Source organism: Lissotriton vulgaris, unplaced genomic scaffold (genome assembly GCF_964263255.1).
Source record: "Lissotriton vulgaris unplaced genomic scaffold, aLisVul1.2 SCAFFOLD_550, whole genome shotgun sequence".
Classification (NCBI taxonomy): domain Eukaryota; kingdom Metazoa; phylum Chordata; class Amphibia; order Caudata; family Salamandridae; genus Lissotriton; species Lissotriton vulgaris.
In genome coordinates this window covers 1,041,091-1,057,600 of record NW_028247597.1, presented here as the reverse complement: position 1 = coordinate 1,057,600, position 16,510 = coordinate 1,041,091, and the positions used below count along the sequence as shown (strand labels likewise).

The following is a 16,510-nucleotide window of genomic DNA, read 5'->3' as shown; positions in this document are numbered from 1 at the left end:
GATTCCGGGTGGGGACCGCCAAACTCAAGGCCCCGGCTCCGCCAAATCCAGGTAGGCCGCAGTTCCTCTGCGGCGTCCTCCAGGCACCAGCCTCCGCCGCTGGTATGGTGATGGGAGGCAGGGGACTCCGCGATGGTTCGCAGGCAGTCCCAGATCCCGGCCAAAGAGCGGCGCCGCAGGCCTCCGGTCGAGTTCTCCGGTCCGGGTGAGCCAAAATTGAGGCCCCGGCTTGTCCGTCTGGCACTAGGCCGCCCGCTGCTCCGACCTGCCCCGCCGCCCTGAAAGGTCTCGGAGCGCCGTTCCTGGCGTCGGATGGCTCCCAATATCGTCCGCCACAAGCACCCCAGACGTGGTGCACTTTTCGGGTCCGGGGGCCAGGAGAATAGGAAGGATAATCTTCGGGCCGGCGGGAGCTCTAGAAAGCCACGTCCGCCATCAACGCCCGCTAAGCCACGCCTCGTATACCACATTTGCACGTTCAATTTTCAAAGTAGCTATATGTGGATCGTAACACAGTAATGATTCAGATCAGCAAGATGCGCTGTGACCGCCATGGCACATGACAAAAATAAGCAACAACACCACTCTGCTACGGAGTCTAGTTTACCGTGTTGAATGGAAGAAGGCAATAAGGCACCAATAATCGTACAGCCAAATGTCATTAGCATCAGGGCGGCACATAAAGATCATTATAACAGTCAATGCCCAGTCCATGGATAGTCTGTCAGTTACCACAACAGTACAAGGTAACAAGATATCGGTAAGAATGGCTTTGCATTGTTAGTCTACAGTCAAAGGATACTCCTCTGTAGCCGGATGCCGAGGCTGCCGTGCCGCCTGATCAGTTAGTGTCCATATCCTGGTCATCAGGGCCATCCAGCATCCGCTTAAGCTTCATCGGATCCGAAAAGATATGTGGGGAACCCTGTATGAGCACTCTGTATTTTGCTGGCCCTGCGAAGCCATACTGATGCCCCATTGATTTAAGCTGCGGTCGAAGCGCTAAAAACACCTTTCTTGCATCAACTGTGTCCTTGCTGTAGTATTGTGATATATATATTTTGGTGTTCTTCCATAAGATGTGGTTGTTTTTCCGGACAAATGCAAGGATCTGTTCCACATGTTGGTATCGCAATGGCTTGCAAACGATGGGTCTCGGCCCTTTTTGGGTTTTGGTGATCCTCCCTGACACTCTATGCGCTCTATCAAATTCCAGGTGCTGGTGGAAGGTCATGTTTCTGGCTTGTGTATACCATGATTCCAAGAATGGCATGCAGGAGCCCTGCGAATCCTCGGACCCCTCTGGCATGCCAAAAATGCAGAGGTTCCCCCTCTGGTTTCTATCCTCCAACTCAGCCAGCTTCCTTGATGTTTGGTCTGAGGCTATGGTCTGGCATTTGAGTGCTCCGCATGTCTTGATTTCTATGTCCTCCAGCCGACTAATCCGTGTCTCGGTCTCCGTAAGTCTTGCATTGGTGTCCCTTATATCCTGTCGTATTGCCACTACCTCTTCTTTGGTTGATTTGGCCAAGTCTTTCACTTCGTCTAGTCTGCTAAGGATATCTCTATCGCATCACTGTTCTCTTTCTTGCCTTTAACAGGTGAGTTTGGATTTGAGTGGTCAGATTTGACCCTTTTCAGGTTTTTCTGCTACTTGTTCTCCATGATAGCTTCTCTGGCACGAACCCACCAGAGCGCGGGTCGGTCGATCTGATACTGCCGCCAAGGCGTGGGGAAACAATTATTAACTTCTGTGTCACTCCTCCGCCGATACAATGGGTATAATATGGCGTGGCTAACCAGTCGTCAGCAACAGGTAGACAAGACCACGAGACGTGAGTATTCACCAGGATGAGAACAGCTAGCGCGACTGACTTACAAGATATGGCAGCAAATCAGATTGTCGAATGTAGGGCTCAGACGACACTGCCTCATGATGAGTGAGCACAGTGAGCACAGTGCCCAGCAGATCTGGAGTGACCGAGTGGGGTAAATCCGTGACCAGTGACACCAGATTGGATTTGCTTAAATCAGCACTTCATTCATAAAGCACCCCTCAGGACAACTATGGGTAGAACATCATCATTGGCATGCGTAACCTGCATCAGAGATTAACAATGGTGGCCCTCCATGCTGTTGCCGGTTGCATCAATCCCGCCCTCAATAAGACTGGACTGGCAAATATTATATCTCACCGACTTGAGCCACAGTGCGATACATTCGTTCCCCTGATCATGAGTGGGCTGGAATACTTCTGCTTTCTGCTGGTGTACATTACAGCACACAGCTCTCAGCGTATGGTCGTGGTGCTATGGTAATTGGCCGTTCCTCCGACCAGGAAAAGATGCGTCCGCCATTTTGTAGATGAACCCCTCCCTCATGGCAACCAGACATTAATGGTAGCACACAGTGCTCATCTCTTGCATTGACTGTTATTAAAAGGGTAAACAGTAGTCACACATTAGCACTGTATAGACTTGCTCTCTTTGGGTCGTTGATTTCTGGCATCTATTCCTGGGCACCAATACGTCTTTCCTGCAGCAGGCGACTTTGACCCACAACATTAATGTCAAACCTCAGCCTCAGTTAACATCGCAATCTTGCACAACTAGTCTGCCACAGCTGTTTCTGGTTACTGACCGCACGATTACAGTGTTCACAGCGGTATGGTGTGTGTGACGGTGAATCCTATGGCAGCACGCAGGGCAGGACGTCTCTGTATCGTGTCGGGAGCCGCCACTCACACGCTTCCAATCAGTGACAAAAAGTAGTCTTAATGCCAGGCTTGCATTTATGAGGCTAAGAGACCCTCCGTTTGGCCGCTGCACTGTAGAACTAGCGCAGCTTCATGCACGATGCATATGCTATGCCGACTCCCTTGTGAAAGGACCTGCGCCCGCCATCTTGGTAGAGGTCTGCATGTCGGGTCGGCTTAATGGCGTCTGAGACAGCAGTAGATGGTACTCACTTTTGTGCCATGGGGGTTCCGACACCTTTTCACAGTCTTAACCGGGCTTTTTAGACATAAGAGTTCCGCGTTTGGATAATCGGTCAGCCCGCCTCCGACCTCCGCTGCAGCCGTCTTGCCCTCGTGCTCTCACCGGTGTCGAGCGCGGGAGCGCTCCAGAACTTCGCAGGATATGGTGTTTCTAGGCTGCGTCGGTGCACAAAACTCAGGCCATCAGAAGCCCCTCACTCTCCGATTCACGAATCCGGGAGGGGATCCGATGCTTGATCGCTGAGAAAGGTTCCAAATCCGTTAGGGAAGCCTCGTCACGGGAGGAGAGGAGCCCTAAGCCGCCATTTCCCTCGGCGTCCAAACCACGCCCCCAGGCTTTAAACATTCAATGCAAGTTGCAATGATGGATATATGTGAAAAGAGTGCTGTCACCAAGAACCAGATGTTTGGAAAACAGTGTCACTTGGAATGCTGCTGCAAAAAGTTCTTACCAAATTCAACAAAAGATTGGAGCGCTATTGTTTGCATTTGTAGTGATTCAGCTATGATTATGAAAAAGCTGGGCGATGACATGTCGTAATCGAAACATGAGTTGAACTGCTTCCCTTTAAGAGATCCTTGTCATTTTCTATATGCTATGCTAAAAGGACTTTGTAGTCCATTCTGGTGCACAATTTTGTAATGCGCAGGAACTAAAACTCATGTATTTCTCATGTTTTGCTTTGTGTGGCATCGAAGAAAGATTCATCCCAACTGTATCATTTAGCCAGTGGTTCTCAGTCCTACAGGCTGTGAATACTATTTTATACATGTGGCAAATGTTCACAGAATATTTGCTTATTGATGATGCCAAAGGCAAGAAAAGTGAGGATTTTCAGTCACATATTGATAGTGATGTGAAAGAAAGTACATTCTACTGCATTCTTGAAAAGCACTGCTGCATTTTAACCTCTTCAATAACTCTGAGTGCTAATGCTCCCAGTTCAATGCGCATAGGTTGTAGAATCTGACCCAGAGAATCACAATCGTCAGGTGTGTCAGTATTAACATGGAAAGCTATGTTGGTGGCCAGAGTTAGCAAAGTGTGACTGGCCCGTCTCAAGTGCAACTGTTGAGTTGGCTTTTTCACAGATAAAAATCTACATAAGGAAAGAGCAATCGCACTTGACAAAAGACTCACTGAAGTATTTTAGGATGTAATACAGTAAGCTTAATTTGTAAAAATGTATTTGGACCTCATGTACACTGGTTATATACCATGCACTTTCAGTGAGGAAAGCAAGCAATAATAAAAGCAAAATGTTCCATAGGCACCGGAAAAACACGGTTTCTGTTTTTAACAGCGTGGAAATGTGTAACCACTGCTGATCACTGTTTTAAGGTATTAAAATCACTGGAAAAACCCCACCACAGAATTTACCAAAAATGGCAACTGAAAATAGAAAAGCCTAATTATAGAGTGTTTTTGTTCTGGTTAAGGTGCACTTTCGACGCATGTGCTGTTGCTTCAGGCTAACGCAAGTGTAAAAACATTTCAACCAAAAAGGCAACATACAGTTCTAAAAAAAGTATTAGTGGGTTGAGATGACGTGGCCTGCACCTGTAAACAAGTATCCTTTTACCTGACATTCACCTGTAATCTCACAACTGAAGGACCAGCAAAAGCTGCTCCAACTCAGACGTTTCTTGGTTGATTTTACTCCTTTGCCGCTCTACACCCTTTACATGTGTAAAAAGAAGTACGGTGACACAGCCTGCATAAATGGTATCATGTTGCAGTTAAAAAATATTAAATGAAAACAAAAAAGGGGAAGAGGTCAAGAATAATAGTACATCAATCAAAGTATTGGCTGGAACAGATTTCAAGAAGGGAAGGAAGCGCCGTACCAAATTACCAGGTAAATAGCTGCAGTATGTATGTATAAACCATTTTATAACGCGCTCTGTTACTTGAGAGTATCCTGGCGCGATGGGAACCAGCAGAGAAAGGACAAACGGAAATCAACTTATGCCACACTCCTGAATTGATGGGTTTTCAGATTTATAGTGCCTCCCCTGCTTTGTTATGCAGATTTGCGGTGCCTCCCCTTCTTTGTTATGCAGAAACCTAGCCGTAAACAGCACCAAAAAAAGTGCCATAACGTGGTCAGCATCAATGGCATTGTTTTTTTTTTTAAGTCATGTTGCACAATAAAAAACAAAGGGGGAGTGTAAATAGTGCCTCAATCATAGCGCAAGTAGCGGATGAGCATAGATTATTTCAAACGCCGGTCCCTGCTCCACAGAAAGAATCGAAAGTGATGTTTGGGCAGCACTAGCTAATTAACCCTTTGCATGCTGATGACGGAACCGCTCCGTCATCAGCTGCGGGTGCGCTGTGCTGATGACGGAGCGGTTCCGTCATGGCCCAGCCGCCGCGCCTGCGCGGCGCTGATTTCGCGCCTGCGCGGGCGTTCTAAAGAGCGGGGCGGGTCATGACGGAACCGCTCCGTCACCAGCATAGCTCAACCGCGGCTGGTGACGGAGCGGTTCTGTCACCAGCATGCGGCCGCCCCGCCCCTTTAGCGCTGCGGCGGAATAGCCGCCGCAGCGAAGGGGTTAAAGAGGCTTCAAAGAAGAGGGAGACAAGCCAATAAACTGTAAGCAATGGGCTGGCTCCAAGAACTGTTTGTAAACAATAACGTCTCTCAAGCAAGAGCGCATGCTCTATAAATGCCATCGCTGGCATGACCCTTAAAAGCACACCAAATTCAAACATTAAAGCATTGAACCCCCGACATTTCACATCAGATTTTTAACAATATGCAACAGCCGAACAAACTTTCTCCCCTCTTCAGCATTTGTAAAAAAAAAATAAAAGTTGGTCTACATTGGTCAAAATTGTGCAGAAAAACCCCCAAAGTGCAGCGGTGTTTGGACCCTAGTGCCCGTCACAAGGACATATACAAATACTTACACAGTCATATTGACCCACAGGGAAACAAATTTCGGAGCACATGACCCCTAACCTAAATCGTGTCGAGAACCCTTTCCCCCCCAATGCCTACCTAAACAGTTGAAGCTCAGTGCCTTGGGTCATTTGTAACAAAAATAATCTCCAACTGTGTGTTTCTTTAGTTTGACCTATTCCCGATCCAAGTTCCTTCAAGCCCTAAAGAATAATTTTAATTTTGACCTGTCAATCTTTCAGACAGCAAAGAGGTTATTACAATGATGGGACAACCCTAAGCTCTCAAAATATGCTTTGACATAGGTCACAGTAAAAAGGGGGTTCACCCCACATGATAAGGGTGGTTCTGGCATTCTATATTTGTCCCATATTGTTCTGTATAGCATGATAATATTCTTTACAGCACGATTTATTTATGCTGTCCGTCTTTTTTCAGTGCAATACACCAAGTCGAATAGCAAGACAGTTTTTAGTGCGCAGGTGAGCTTGATGGAGTTTTAGTAATATTTTGGTCGCGTGGCTTAACGTTGAGGACTGCTCTTTTTAATATCTATCCTTTTTTTCAATCACAGGGACTTATTTTTACCGTGAGACAGTACTCTCCTTTTACAAGGTAATAGTTTGTATTATAATTGGGGATATAGGGAGTATTGTTCTATGGGCTTTGAGTTATTATTCTTGACTATACACGCTCATGGGTGCACACGTGTTCTAACTTATTTCACACAGTAGGTAGAGGCAATGAAAGGACATCACCATACTATTTTCTATGCCAGCAATTACAGTAAGTCAATAGCACAATAGTCACTTGAGAGCACATGTTCTATTAGCTCATAATATGGTGTTGATGTGGTGCATTGGGTAACGTTGCCATTGTGCAGTAAATTTAAGTTGTAGAATAAGTTTGTTAATAAAACCTTTTTTTGTAGGTTGGCCCCTGAGGAAGGGACTACTACGTCCCGAAATGCATCGGGCACATACAGGATTGATGTATTTTTATTGTTTGTGCATTTAAACAAATGTAGTTATACTGCTTATGTTTAGAGAGTGATACTCATTATAATTGTACAATGTATATATTGCTGCATTGAATACATTAATGATATATAAACACAAGAAAAAATGAAGTTTGTTTAAACAAAATATGGTTGAAGTTGTTTTGTATTTACAATACGGTATGGTTTAAGAGATTTTTGGGTTTTAGGACCTAGTGAACAGTGCACAGCACCAGCAAGTTTACTAACTTGTAACAGTTTTCATTGACATAGGTTAGCCATGATATTTTAAGGCCCTTATCATAAGTTAAACATCATTGATGATTAGATAGTTGAGATTTGCTTGTGGATTTAGCCAGCCAGAGAATAAGTGAGGCAAGTTTAATATAATCGCCACTAAATTAAATACCCAGCTCTTCATGACATACAAAACTAGAGCATGAAAGAGGTTAACGCAAAGGACCGCAGAAGCTACAACTCTCCTTCAATTGCAGAGTGTTGGCAAACCCCCAAACTTCAGCACCCATACATTGATAACTGTATGATTCTCTTATAAATTTCTGACAAGGGGGCGAGCTGTCTGCTTCAGTTCACTGATGATATTTTAAACAAGGCGCCTACAGACTCTCTACATTTTTGAGTCCTATTGAATAAAGGCTTTGGCTCATGGAACAAGCAATTGCTTTGTTTTTCAGGTTTCACCACTTTTGGTTGAAACTACAGTTGCTTCTGTGATACTATAGCTTAGCTGGGGAGGGGTGGGGGTGATGGGTACAGAATTCTCAGCAAATTTAAGTAGAATGAACCAAAAGGGATGAATTAATAAGATTTAGCTTGTGAACTCATTTTTAATTCGTTTTATTTTACATAGCAGTTTGACAAATGACCTATAAGAAAATCCCTTCTGAATGAATATAATGTGATGAACATGGAGGATGCTTCAACATTTGCCAACAGTGATTTCACATGTGTTAGTTGAATATGTTGCCCTGGATGTTAGAATCACATCTTGGTAAATGTTGATCGAAAATAACTGGCCTATTTACAAAACAAATGTATTGGGAAGACAGACACATTAAATCTTCGCATAGATGTGGAACAAAAGCATCCTTGCTAGTTTCTGCTATAGTGTAAGGCTGCATTCTAGAATTCTAGAAAAGGTTTTTATTAGTGAAATGTATTTGCTCTTAATTAGAGATACTTGTAGCTGAATAATTATAACTGTCTAGTCAGTCAGTGGTCAAAGTATGCCTGCAGCAGTTATGTATTTTGTGTATATTACATTGCAAAATACACACATCCTGCAGGCATTCTTTGACTATATTGATAGATATGTGTAATTTGTGAGCCATAGGGGATTTACCCGACATAACTAATGTTGATTCTGTCCTAGCTTTTGGGTTTTCTATAACATTTGTACTGAGCTTTTGGGGCTCCTGGGCTCACTTCATGATCAGATATTTGGTGAATTTTGCCAATCAGTTTTATAGATGAAATTTACTTTTTTGAGCTCCTCTTGCTGCTGCACCTCACTCAGTTTGCTATTCTTTCATCAAGGCCCAACCCCCTTCCCTTCCCATCAAAGGAGAATCTTCTCTTGACTCCCACTTCAAAGGTTTTTGGGAGAAAAGTCACATGAAATACGACAGTGGATTTACTTATCTACTGATTATAGGCACCGTTCCAATCTCAGTTGCTGCGTGACGCAAGTTAGAAACATGTATGCAACATGGAAGTAAACTGTATGGGCATATAATCTAATCCTGTTGCGGAACACAAGCAAATGCCACAAAACGTATTTTTCCCCCTTGAGCACACAAACTCTCCCTCAAGAAGTCAGAGTAGGACGGAAACCATTGGCTACTGTGCAATGGCGTGTTTTTATGAAGAAAATTAATAAAGAGTGATATGAATACAAACCTTTTCGCTACATGTATTGATTTCATGTCATGTACTATGATTTCAAGATTACTACTGGTGTGAATGGAAGGAAATGTAATTTGAACTTCCACTCAATAGATTATTTGTTACTATTATTGTGAGCTCTGAACCACCAATAACCTGAATTAACTTGCAAAATAGCATTGCGGCAACATTGCAGATGTCCACTGCTCTAGCACACATGAATGCCTATTATTCTTCGGTTTCACAGTCTAGTGGCTTCACTGTATTCTTCTGTATCATCTAGAATCAATGCTGATTAGGATCCACCATTCCACATGCTCCATCCGTCTAATTTTTGGCAGGCAAGATATCAAAAGTGACTTGCAAAGCAGTGCTTAGAGACCCTCTGCAATTCAATATGTTAAATCAAATTTTTGGGGTATGGTTTTTTGTAAGTTAAAGCAGTAGCAATCAGTATATTGTAAAAGATTGGCTTATAGGATACAGTTCTAAAGAGTCAGCCTTACATAATTTCTGTTCCCCTTCACTGCACTTTTTATAAACTGTCTTCTAACAGAATTTCTGCAGACGAAGCCAGGGGGTTTGTAAGACGTTAAGAAATCTATTCCACAGGGGTGAATAAGGCCATTTAAAACGGGCAGGTCAGTAGGTCTTGGCCTCAGAATAAGGTTGGTGGCACTAGAGACTTCTCTGCCTTTGAAAATAATTTTACTATGTATACCTCAGTGAAATGTCTGATTTCTAGTATCTATTTGGGTTTTACCTACATGGACTCAGAAGATGAGTGGGACCAGATACTGGGTAGAACTATCATCATATGAAATTTCGGGAACTATAGGGTAGATATCTGTAAGAAGCGTTGCAGCAGCTAAAACAATGAGTTGGTGGTACATAACCCCCATTACAACTAAGATAATGTATAGAAATCGGAATGGGGGAAACCTGGTGTCAGTGTAGTCGGGAAGGGAATGTACTACATGTGTAGTGGAACTGTCCTGTAATATAACCCTTTTGGAAGAAAATAAGCCATATGAAAGAAATATGGGGTATCAAGTTCCCTCAGACACAGCAGTACTGATTCTTTGACCCCTGATTTGAAAACGTTATCTAAAGCTGATTGGAGGCCAATTGTGAATACGTATTTGATATTAGGGAGTTGATATCTTTGAAAAGGGAAAGCAAAGTATCACCAAGCACACTATGGTCACAGACTGTGATGGAAAGGCTATCTTGGGACCTAAATGGTAGAGGAAATTTGAGAAGGTATGATAAGCAGTATTGCAATAGTTGAATGAGGGGTCACTGGCCCTAGTGTGCCCTCAATCACTCTGCAAGATGTTAATTGGAAATAACAAAATAGAGGTGAGCTAAGTCTAGTAATGATGGTCAAAGGGTGACCGTAAATTCCTTATTGGTGTCCTAAAAACCCTAAACTTGAGTTGAATTACTGTTGTATTCTTTTGAGCCTCTGTATTGATTGAGTGGAAGAGAAGGACAAGGGGGCAGACAGAACAACTGTACCTGTATACTGCCCGTTGATATTAATTAGAAGAGACCTGATACAAAAATTATGTGGAAAACTATAGTGTGTCCTCCAACTTGTCATTAGTGCATCCCACCTTATTTGCAGTGGATTAAATCATGGAGACACATCTCGAAACAGATGGACATGAGTGGTATGTTGGAATTCCCGTCAGCTTTGTTGTAGTGTCTGTAGCCATGTAATCGAATCCAGGTTTCCTTTTCTGCTGGGTTTTTTTCCCTCCCATTTTTTGAAAAAAGCTGGTTGGCTTTTGCTAATATGTGCAAAGCCTTGCTGTAGTTTTTTTCTGGCACTGTATTTGTATTATTTGTTGTTCTACGACCTTGCCTTCGAGACGTATAAGAAATTCTGAAAGTGTAGTGTTGTTATGTGATTTGTGCGCTTCCTGCTTTCCCTTTTGTTGGCACTATTAGGCCTTGTTTGCATGATGATGAAAGTACTGCAGCCTGTGTATTGCTAGGATATTGTTGCTTCCATCGTTGTCCCAGGTGAAATATTAAGTTTTGTTTCCAGGAGTGGGTGACCTTAATTCTATTATTGATTTACTGAATTTAGTGAGCCTTTTAAGAAATTGCCAATTTTGAGACTGATCTTTATTTACTTATGCATTTCTTCTTGAAAGAGACCTACACCCTTCCACTGATAGAGGTGACAGCAATTCAAATCCATGTGCAGCAATACCTGACACTCTCCTAGTTCGGAATCTGGCTATCCTGTCTCATATTCCAACTGGGGAAATGCTGTAGCTGAAATTGTCAGTAATTCCAGTGAGTCAAGTCATTTCATTTTTCATTTGGATTCTTTATTCGATGATTAAAAATCACCATAAAAGTACAAACATTCAATATACATGGAGTTCATTTTTTTAAAAAACAAACCATCAAATTAACATCTAACCTGACTGATGTAAGTGCAACAGCAAAGTCCCAGTGAAATGAATAAAACATTATGATCCATTAAAAACAATCACAGAGTTCTCACAGTTCTCACAATTCCCCCCTCCCCTCTAGTTGCTCTTAGTCGGACAGCTACTTTAATAAAATTAATAATACAGCACAATGTAAGGGGGTCCGACGCCTGTTGGAAAAAAATCAAAGCCTCTTTAGCACATTTTATAATTGATTTTTTCAAAATGTCTACCAAGAATCTACGCCTGGGTTCAGAATAAAATGGACATATCAATACAAAATGAAGGGAATCCTGCGGAGACCTATTGTCGCAGCCGCAGGTTCCCTTCTGCTCAATAGTAAGTGAATACCCTAATGGTGATCCCAATAAATATGGTAAAAAATTGAGCCTAAAACGGGTCATTAAAAACCTTTCCTGTGCATTGTGTAGCAAATATAAGTAAGGTTCCATTCCTTCAGTAGTCTTTACAAGGGTATTTGCGCACACCGTGATTTTAGCCCTTTCTTGTTCTATTCTCTGTGCGGCTTTGTGTGCAAAAAACGCTTTTTTAACAATTGTCTTATGCTGGGGGATGATCGCTGTCGGATCGATAAAAAGATTTCCTAGGCCCAGAGTTACCAGTACAGATTTTACATAACTGAGCCATGGGATTCGCGACCATTTTTCTCTGCCCAAGCAGTCCTTCAATATTTCCCTGCTTAGGCTCGCCTCTGGGTTTATCCAGATTTTAAGCCAGGCTAAAATTGGCCTAACCTTTATCAAATCTTCATGGTAGGGGATCCCTAACTCCCTGTGTGCTATTGCGGCTGATAAGTGAGTCAAGTCAACTTTCATCCATTTATTCGTAAAAAAAAAAAAAAAAAGAGGTTTGCATGAAAGAATCCTGTAAAAGGAAGGTTTAATGGAAAATAAGAATAAACAATTGTTGTTATTAAGTTTATTCTGTGATATGATTATCCATTTCTTTGGTGGCGCAAGTGCAATCAAGTATACTTCACAGCATTTCGTTTTCAGGCACAAACATTTCCTGTATGCAAATTCTGGGGAAATATCTCCTTATGAGGGCCCATTTATGTGAACCAGGCCATAAGAAAATACTTTAGTATGTTCCTGACTGAACGAACGGATCTCTACGCAGGATCATATTCTTGACTGAATGCTGGCTTTCTATCCTTCCTGATAACTATACAATGTCTGTAGAAACCCTGCACTGTATTCACATTATCCTCTTCTTTGTAGTAACATATTTTCATTTCTTTACACATTTTACACAACCGCTTCCAAGTAATACTTAAAACACCTTGGTTGGCTAAGTGTCACACCCTTGTTTTCCCAGTCCTATATTAATTTGCATTCACCCTGTTTAAATGGCAGTAATCCACATAATTTTAGAATATATACAGACGCCCCTCTAGGTTTGAAAAAAAATAAATTAGTGTATTTCAAAGCGCATGCTTCACCATGAACACTAACCCTGGGCGAAGTACTATGCTCGCGGAGCGTGCGTAGTTTGTTCTACTATACACTACGCGATCTACGTGTAGCGCAACTACGCCCAGGTTTAATGAACACACAGCAGCTTTCAAATGAGCCGCAATGTTGGGGAAGGGACCGAATAGGGCGAGGGCACAAAACATTTTAAAAGCCTTTAATATCACTTGTAGTAAATAACCAGTGACTTTATTTTAGTTTTGTATTTTTAATACATCGTTTACAAACCTTTTCTCCTTACTAGTATGAACAATAGAAGTGAAAGATCTTCATTTAAATGCATGAAGTTTCTATACTTTGACACAACAAAATGTGAAAAAATCAACGAGGTATATAGACTTTCTGCAGCCTATTTTCTGACACCGAGTCTTGTTTAGTTAAATTAACCCCTTTAACCGTAAAGATCCAGCAAGATACTCTGCTTTTCAATTATTTAAAAAAATATATATTTACCCTTATTCTCTGTTATATATTTGATGGCCTCTTGCAGTTGTTGTAAGGACAGTTCAGAGCAGGATGACCTGGTCTTTTGCCCAGTTGCTTTGTTTCATAACTTTTACTTTAAGTATATACTCATGACTATTTGGCCAGTACCCTTTTGCTTGGAAATAGCAATTGCCTGAAAGTTACACTTCACATCACCTAATTGGTCATATTTCAGGACTGGTATTTTTTTACTCTATGGGTGGGTTTAGGTGGTACATGGGCTTCCATGTATGCTGAAAGAGAAAAGCGTTTGCCATGTGTGACGGAGCTGCTTTTATGTGTCTTTAAGTGTTCTCTTTTTATGCTGGCAAGCGGGTTCTGGTACTTCCTTGTCATTGTTGGGTAATGATTTAGAATCTGGAAGAACCAGTAAATGCTAACAGTCATTGCAACAATATTAAATAACAATTGTTATTGATATCTGTTGTCTTGCCCTGAATATCTGTAGCTATTTTATGATGACTTGGAGTTATGTGGCACTGCTGAAATTGCCTCTGCTTTCTAGGATTCGGATTCGGTCTAGCTTACTCTCTTTAGTCCGGATATCTACACTGTGTGACCGCTCTCGCATTGCCGCTTTTTCAGTTGCACTACAACTCCATGTTTCTAATGTCAAGGAAGTGTTCAGTTGTGTGTCAATAGCCCCTAAAAACGTAAGTTGTACTGGTCTACAGTTAGTGAATCTAGTCAGTTGTGCCCACGTTGTCTATTTTTATTGTTGTCACTCCTCTCAACATTGTTTTTCGATCAACTCTGATTATCTGTATCCATGGATTACTATCATGAGAACCTTTGCAAATGCAAGGTAAGGTGGGGTGTTTGTAACAAATGAAAAGTTGCTGCAGATAAAGATTTTAAGATCGGAACCGTCTTGTTGGTGGTATAAATATTTAGCCTTGAAGCCTGCCTTCTTGGCAAGGCTCTAATTGGCACTGTGGATTCAGGATTTTCTCCTTTAGTCCCTTGCACAAGTTTAATCAGAGCATTTAGGGATTTGCTACCAGAGTACAATTCCTGTGTGATTTGTCGTTTCCTTGGTAAACCAAAATATTATCCACGTTTCATATCTGTTAAAAAAAACATGCATTTTAACTATACATGCCCTCCCCATGAGCAGGGGTACATCCTGGCTATTTAACAGTTGGGCTGCATGCTGTACCCCTGTTCTCTAGATTTCTAAATGGCTTAGAGTTTTTTTACAAGTCTGGCGGTCTGACTCGCGGGAGTGCAGCAGTGGCGATCTCCTGATTGCCCTATTGTGACCAGGATGGTCGGTCCGCGCTGAGCCCACAGCAACTACCAAGGATCAGAGATCCCTTGCGGTGGCACGGTGGTCTTGAGGCCACAGTATGCTTGGAGGGGTCACTGCAGCCCTGTTAAGCATGTTACAAGTTACTTTACCACCATGTTTTTGACTTCCATGGAAAGTGTGGCATGGAGGAAACAAAGGGGGCCTCTGCGCCATGGGGTGCATTCAGGGGGGCACAAGTTGTGCCCCCCCAGTGTGCATACACTGCAGTACCGGCACGGCATGGATTGCAACATACCATGCTGCGCAGGTACTGATTTTGATGTTCCCATTGTGGTGCCTATTTCATAGGCACTGTCGTGTGAACTCCAAAGAACCATCCGCCAGACAGTAAAAAACTCCAAATCTGGCAGGCAGTTCAAATACAGGTTTGGCGGTGCGGGTGTCCTGCTCACACACCGCCAAACTCCTAATAAGAGCCTTAGTCATTTTAAATCACCGTGCGGTCTGCTTCTTTCAATTTCCTACTTTTTCTACCACACGAGAAATGTTTTGCCATGTTTCTGATGTAACTTAAAACACGCATACGCTCTTTAAATGCACCCACTGCAAAATTCTAATGTTTACTTTATTTATCTTTAAGCAAATGGTTATGAGCCTTCGAGTGTCAGAACTACAGGTACTACTTGGCTACGCTGGGAGGAATAAACACGGCCGCAAGCACGAACTTCTTACCAAAGCGCTGCACTTGCTTAAGGCTGGTTGCAGCCCCGCCGTCCAAATGAAAGTTAAGGAACTGTACAGGCGGAGATTCCCTCAGAAAATAATGACTTCCGCAGACTTATCTGTCCCCAACGTCCACTCGAGTTCCATGTCCGCAACGCTGTCCCCCTCCTCCATTCCACAGCTCTCCTATGATGGGCATTCGGCCTCGCCACTGCTTCCGGTCTCTCTGCTGGGATCTAAGCACGACTTGGACCTCCCCCTCCTCACTACTGCCCTACACCCTGTCCATCCGGATGTCAAGCTTCAGAAACTTCCATTCTACGATCTGCTGGATGAGCTGATAAAGCCCACGAGTCTAGGTAAGTGTTCAGCATTCTAAATTATTTTTAAACGTTTTTTATCAATGAATAGGAGTGAATTCGTTTTTTTTTTTTTTTGCCCCCATTGATTGTCTCCATTACCATTCCTTTCCTACCACACAATGCCCTCGTGTTGTGTTGTTTGATACAGATTGATAGCAATGTCTAAGATTTTAGTGTGCCTTTACATATGATTTGGAATTGAACAGAATGTGCTTTTTAAAATTGCGCCTCTGGTTGCATTAGCAATTACAATACTTTTATTGTGTCTTGTGCTGTTTAGCACTGGAATGTTTCTAGGTAAAAGCTCCATACTCTTCATCCATTTTATTTTGTTTATGTAGTTTTATGTGTGTGAACCAGACTCCGGGGTGTCTGAGCACTTTCTAAGAGAATGACGAACTCAAGATTACAAATGGAGGGAGAAGTCCCTATTGTGCAAGGGATGGGGTATTAAAGTAAGGTCAATAAGGTGATGTGCAAACAGTTAATATTTACTGAGGATTGGGCTATAGAGCATATTTTGACCGAGAATACATAGGGGTTGAGGTGGGAGTTGATGACTATCTTGTGTATCTTGGCGTACATATATTAGTAATGTTTGTTAACTAAGCAGATCTTTGAGAAAGTAAACGTTTTAGGTCGTCTTTGAATGTTTTAAAAAATGCATTTGTGCTTCTTGCTGGGAAATAGAAATCCAGATTTTGGAATCACTTCCAGGGAATGGTTGCAAAATGGTTCTTTTTAGGTCTCGCCTACTAGACCGAATTAACTGTCTAGTTGCATACGACTTATTTTGGGTTTACCACAAACTTACAATGGGTTTACAGCCATCCGTTGCTTACGGTTGATTAGCTTTACATTCACTTGCATTTGATTGCTTTCATATTCAATGGCTTTTCTTGTCCCATCTTGTGTTGGTCCCTCCCATGGAACAT

The 16,510-nt window shown here is 42.4% G+C and overlaps 1 protein-coding gene across 1 annotated transcript in view; it reads left to right on the top strand.

Annotated features, from left to right (window-relative positions):
* Nucleotides 1-16,510, top strand: part of PIAS1 (protein inhibitor of activated STAT 1) — an 854,757-nt gene that overhangs the window by 64,033 nt on the left and 774,214 nt on the right. The window contains exon 2 of the mRNA XM_086949739.1: nucleotides 15,131-15,572. Coding sequence (XP_086805865.1) covers nucleotides 15,134-15,572 — 439 coding nt within the window. The 5' untranslated portion in view covers nucleotides 15,131-15,133. The remainder of the gene's footprint in view (nucleotides 1-15,130; nucleotides 15,573-16,510) is intronic.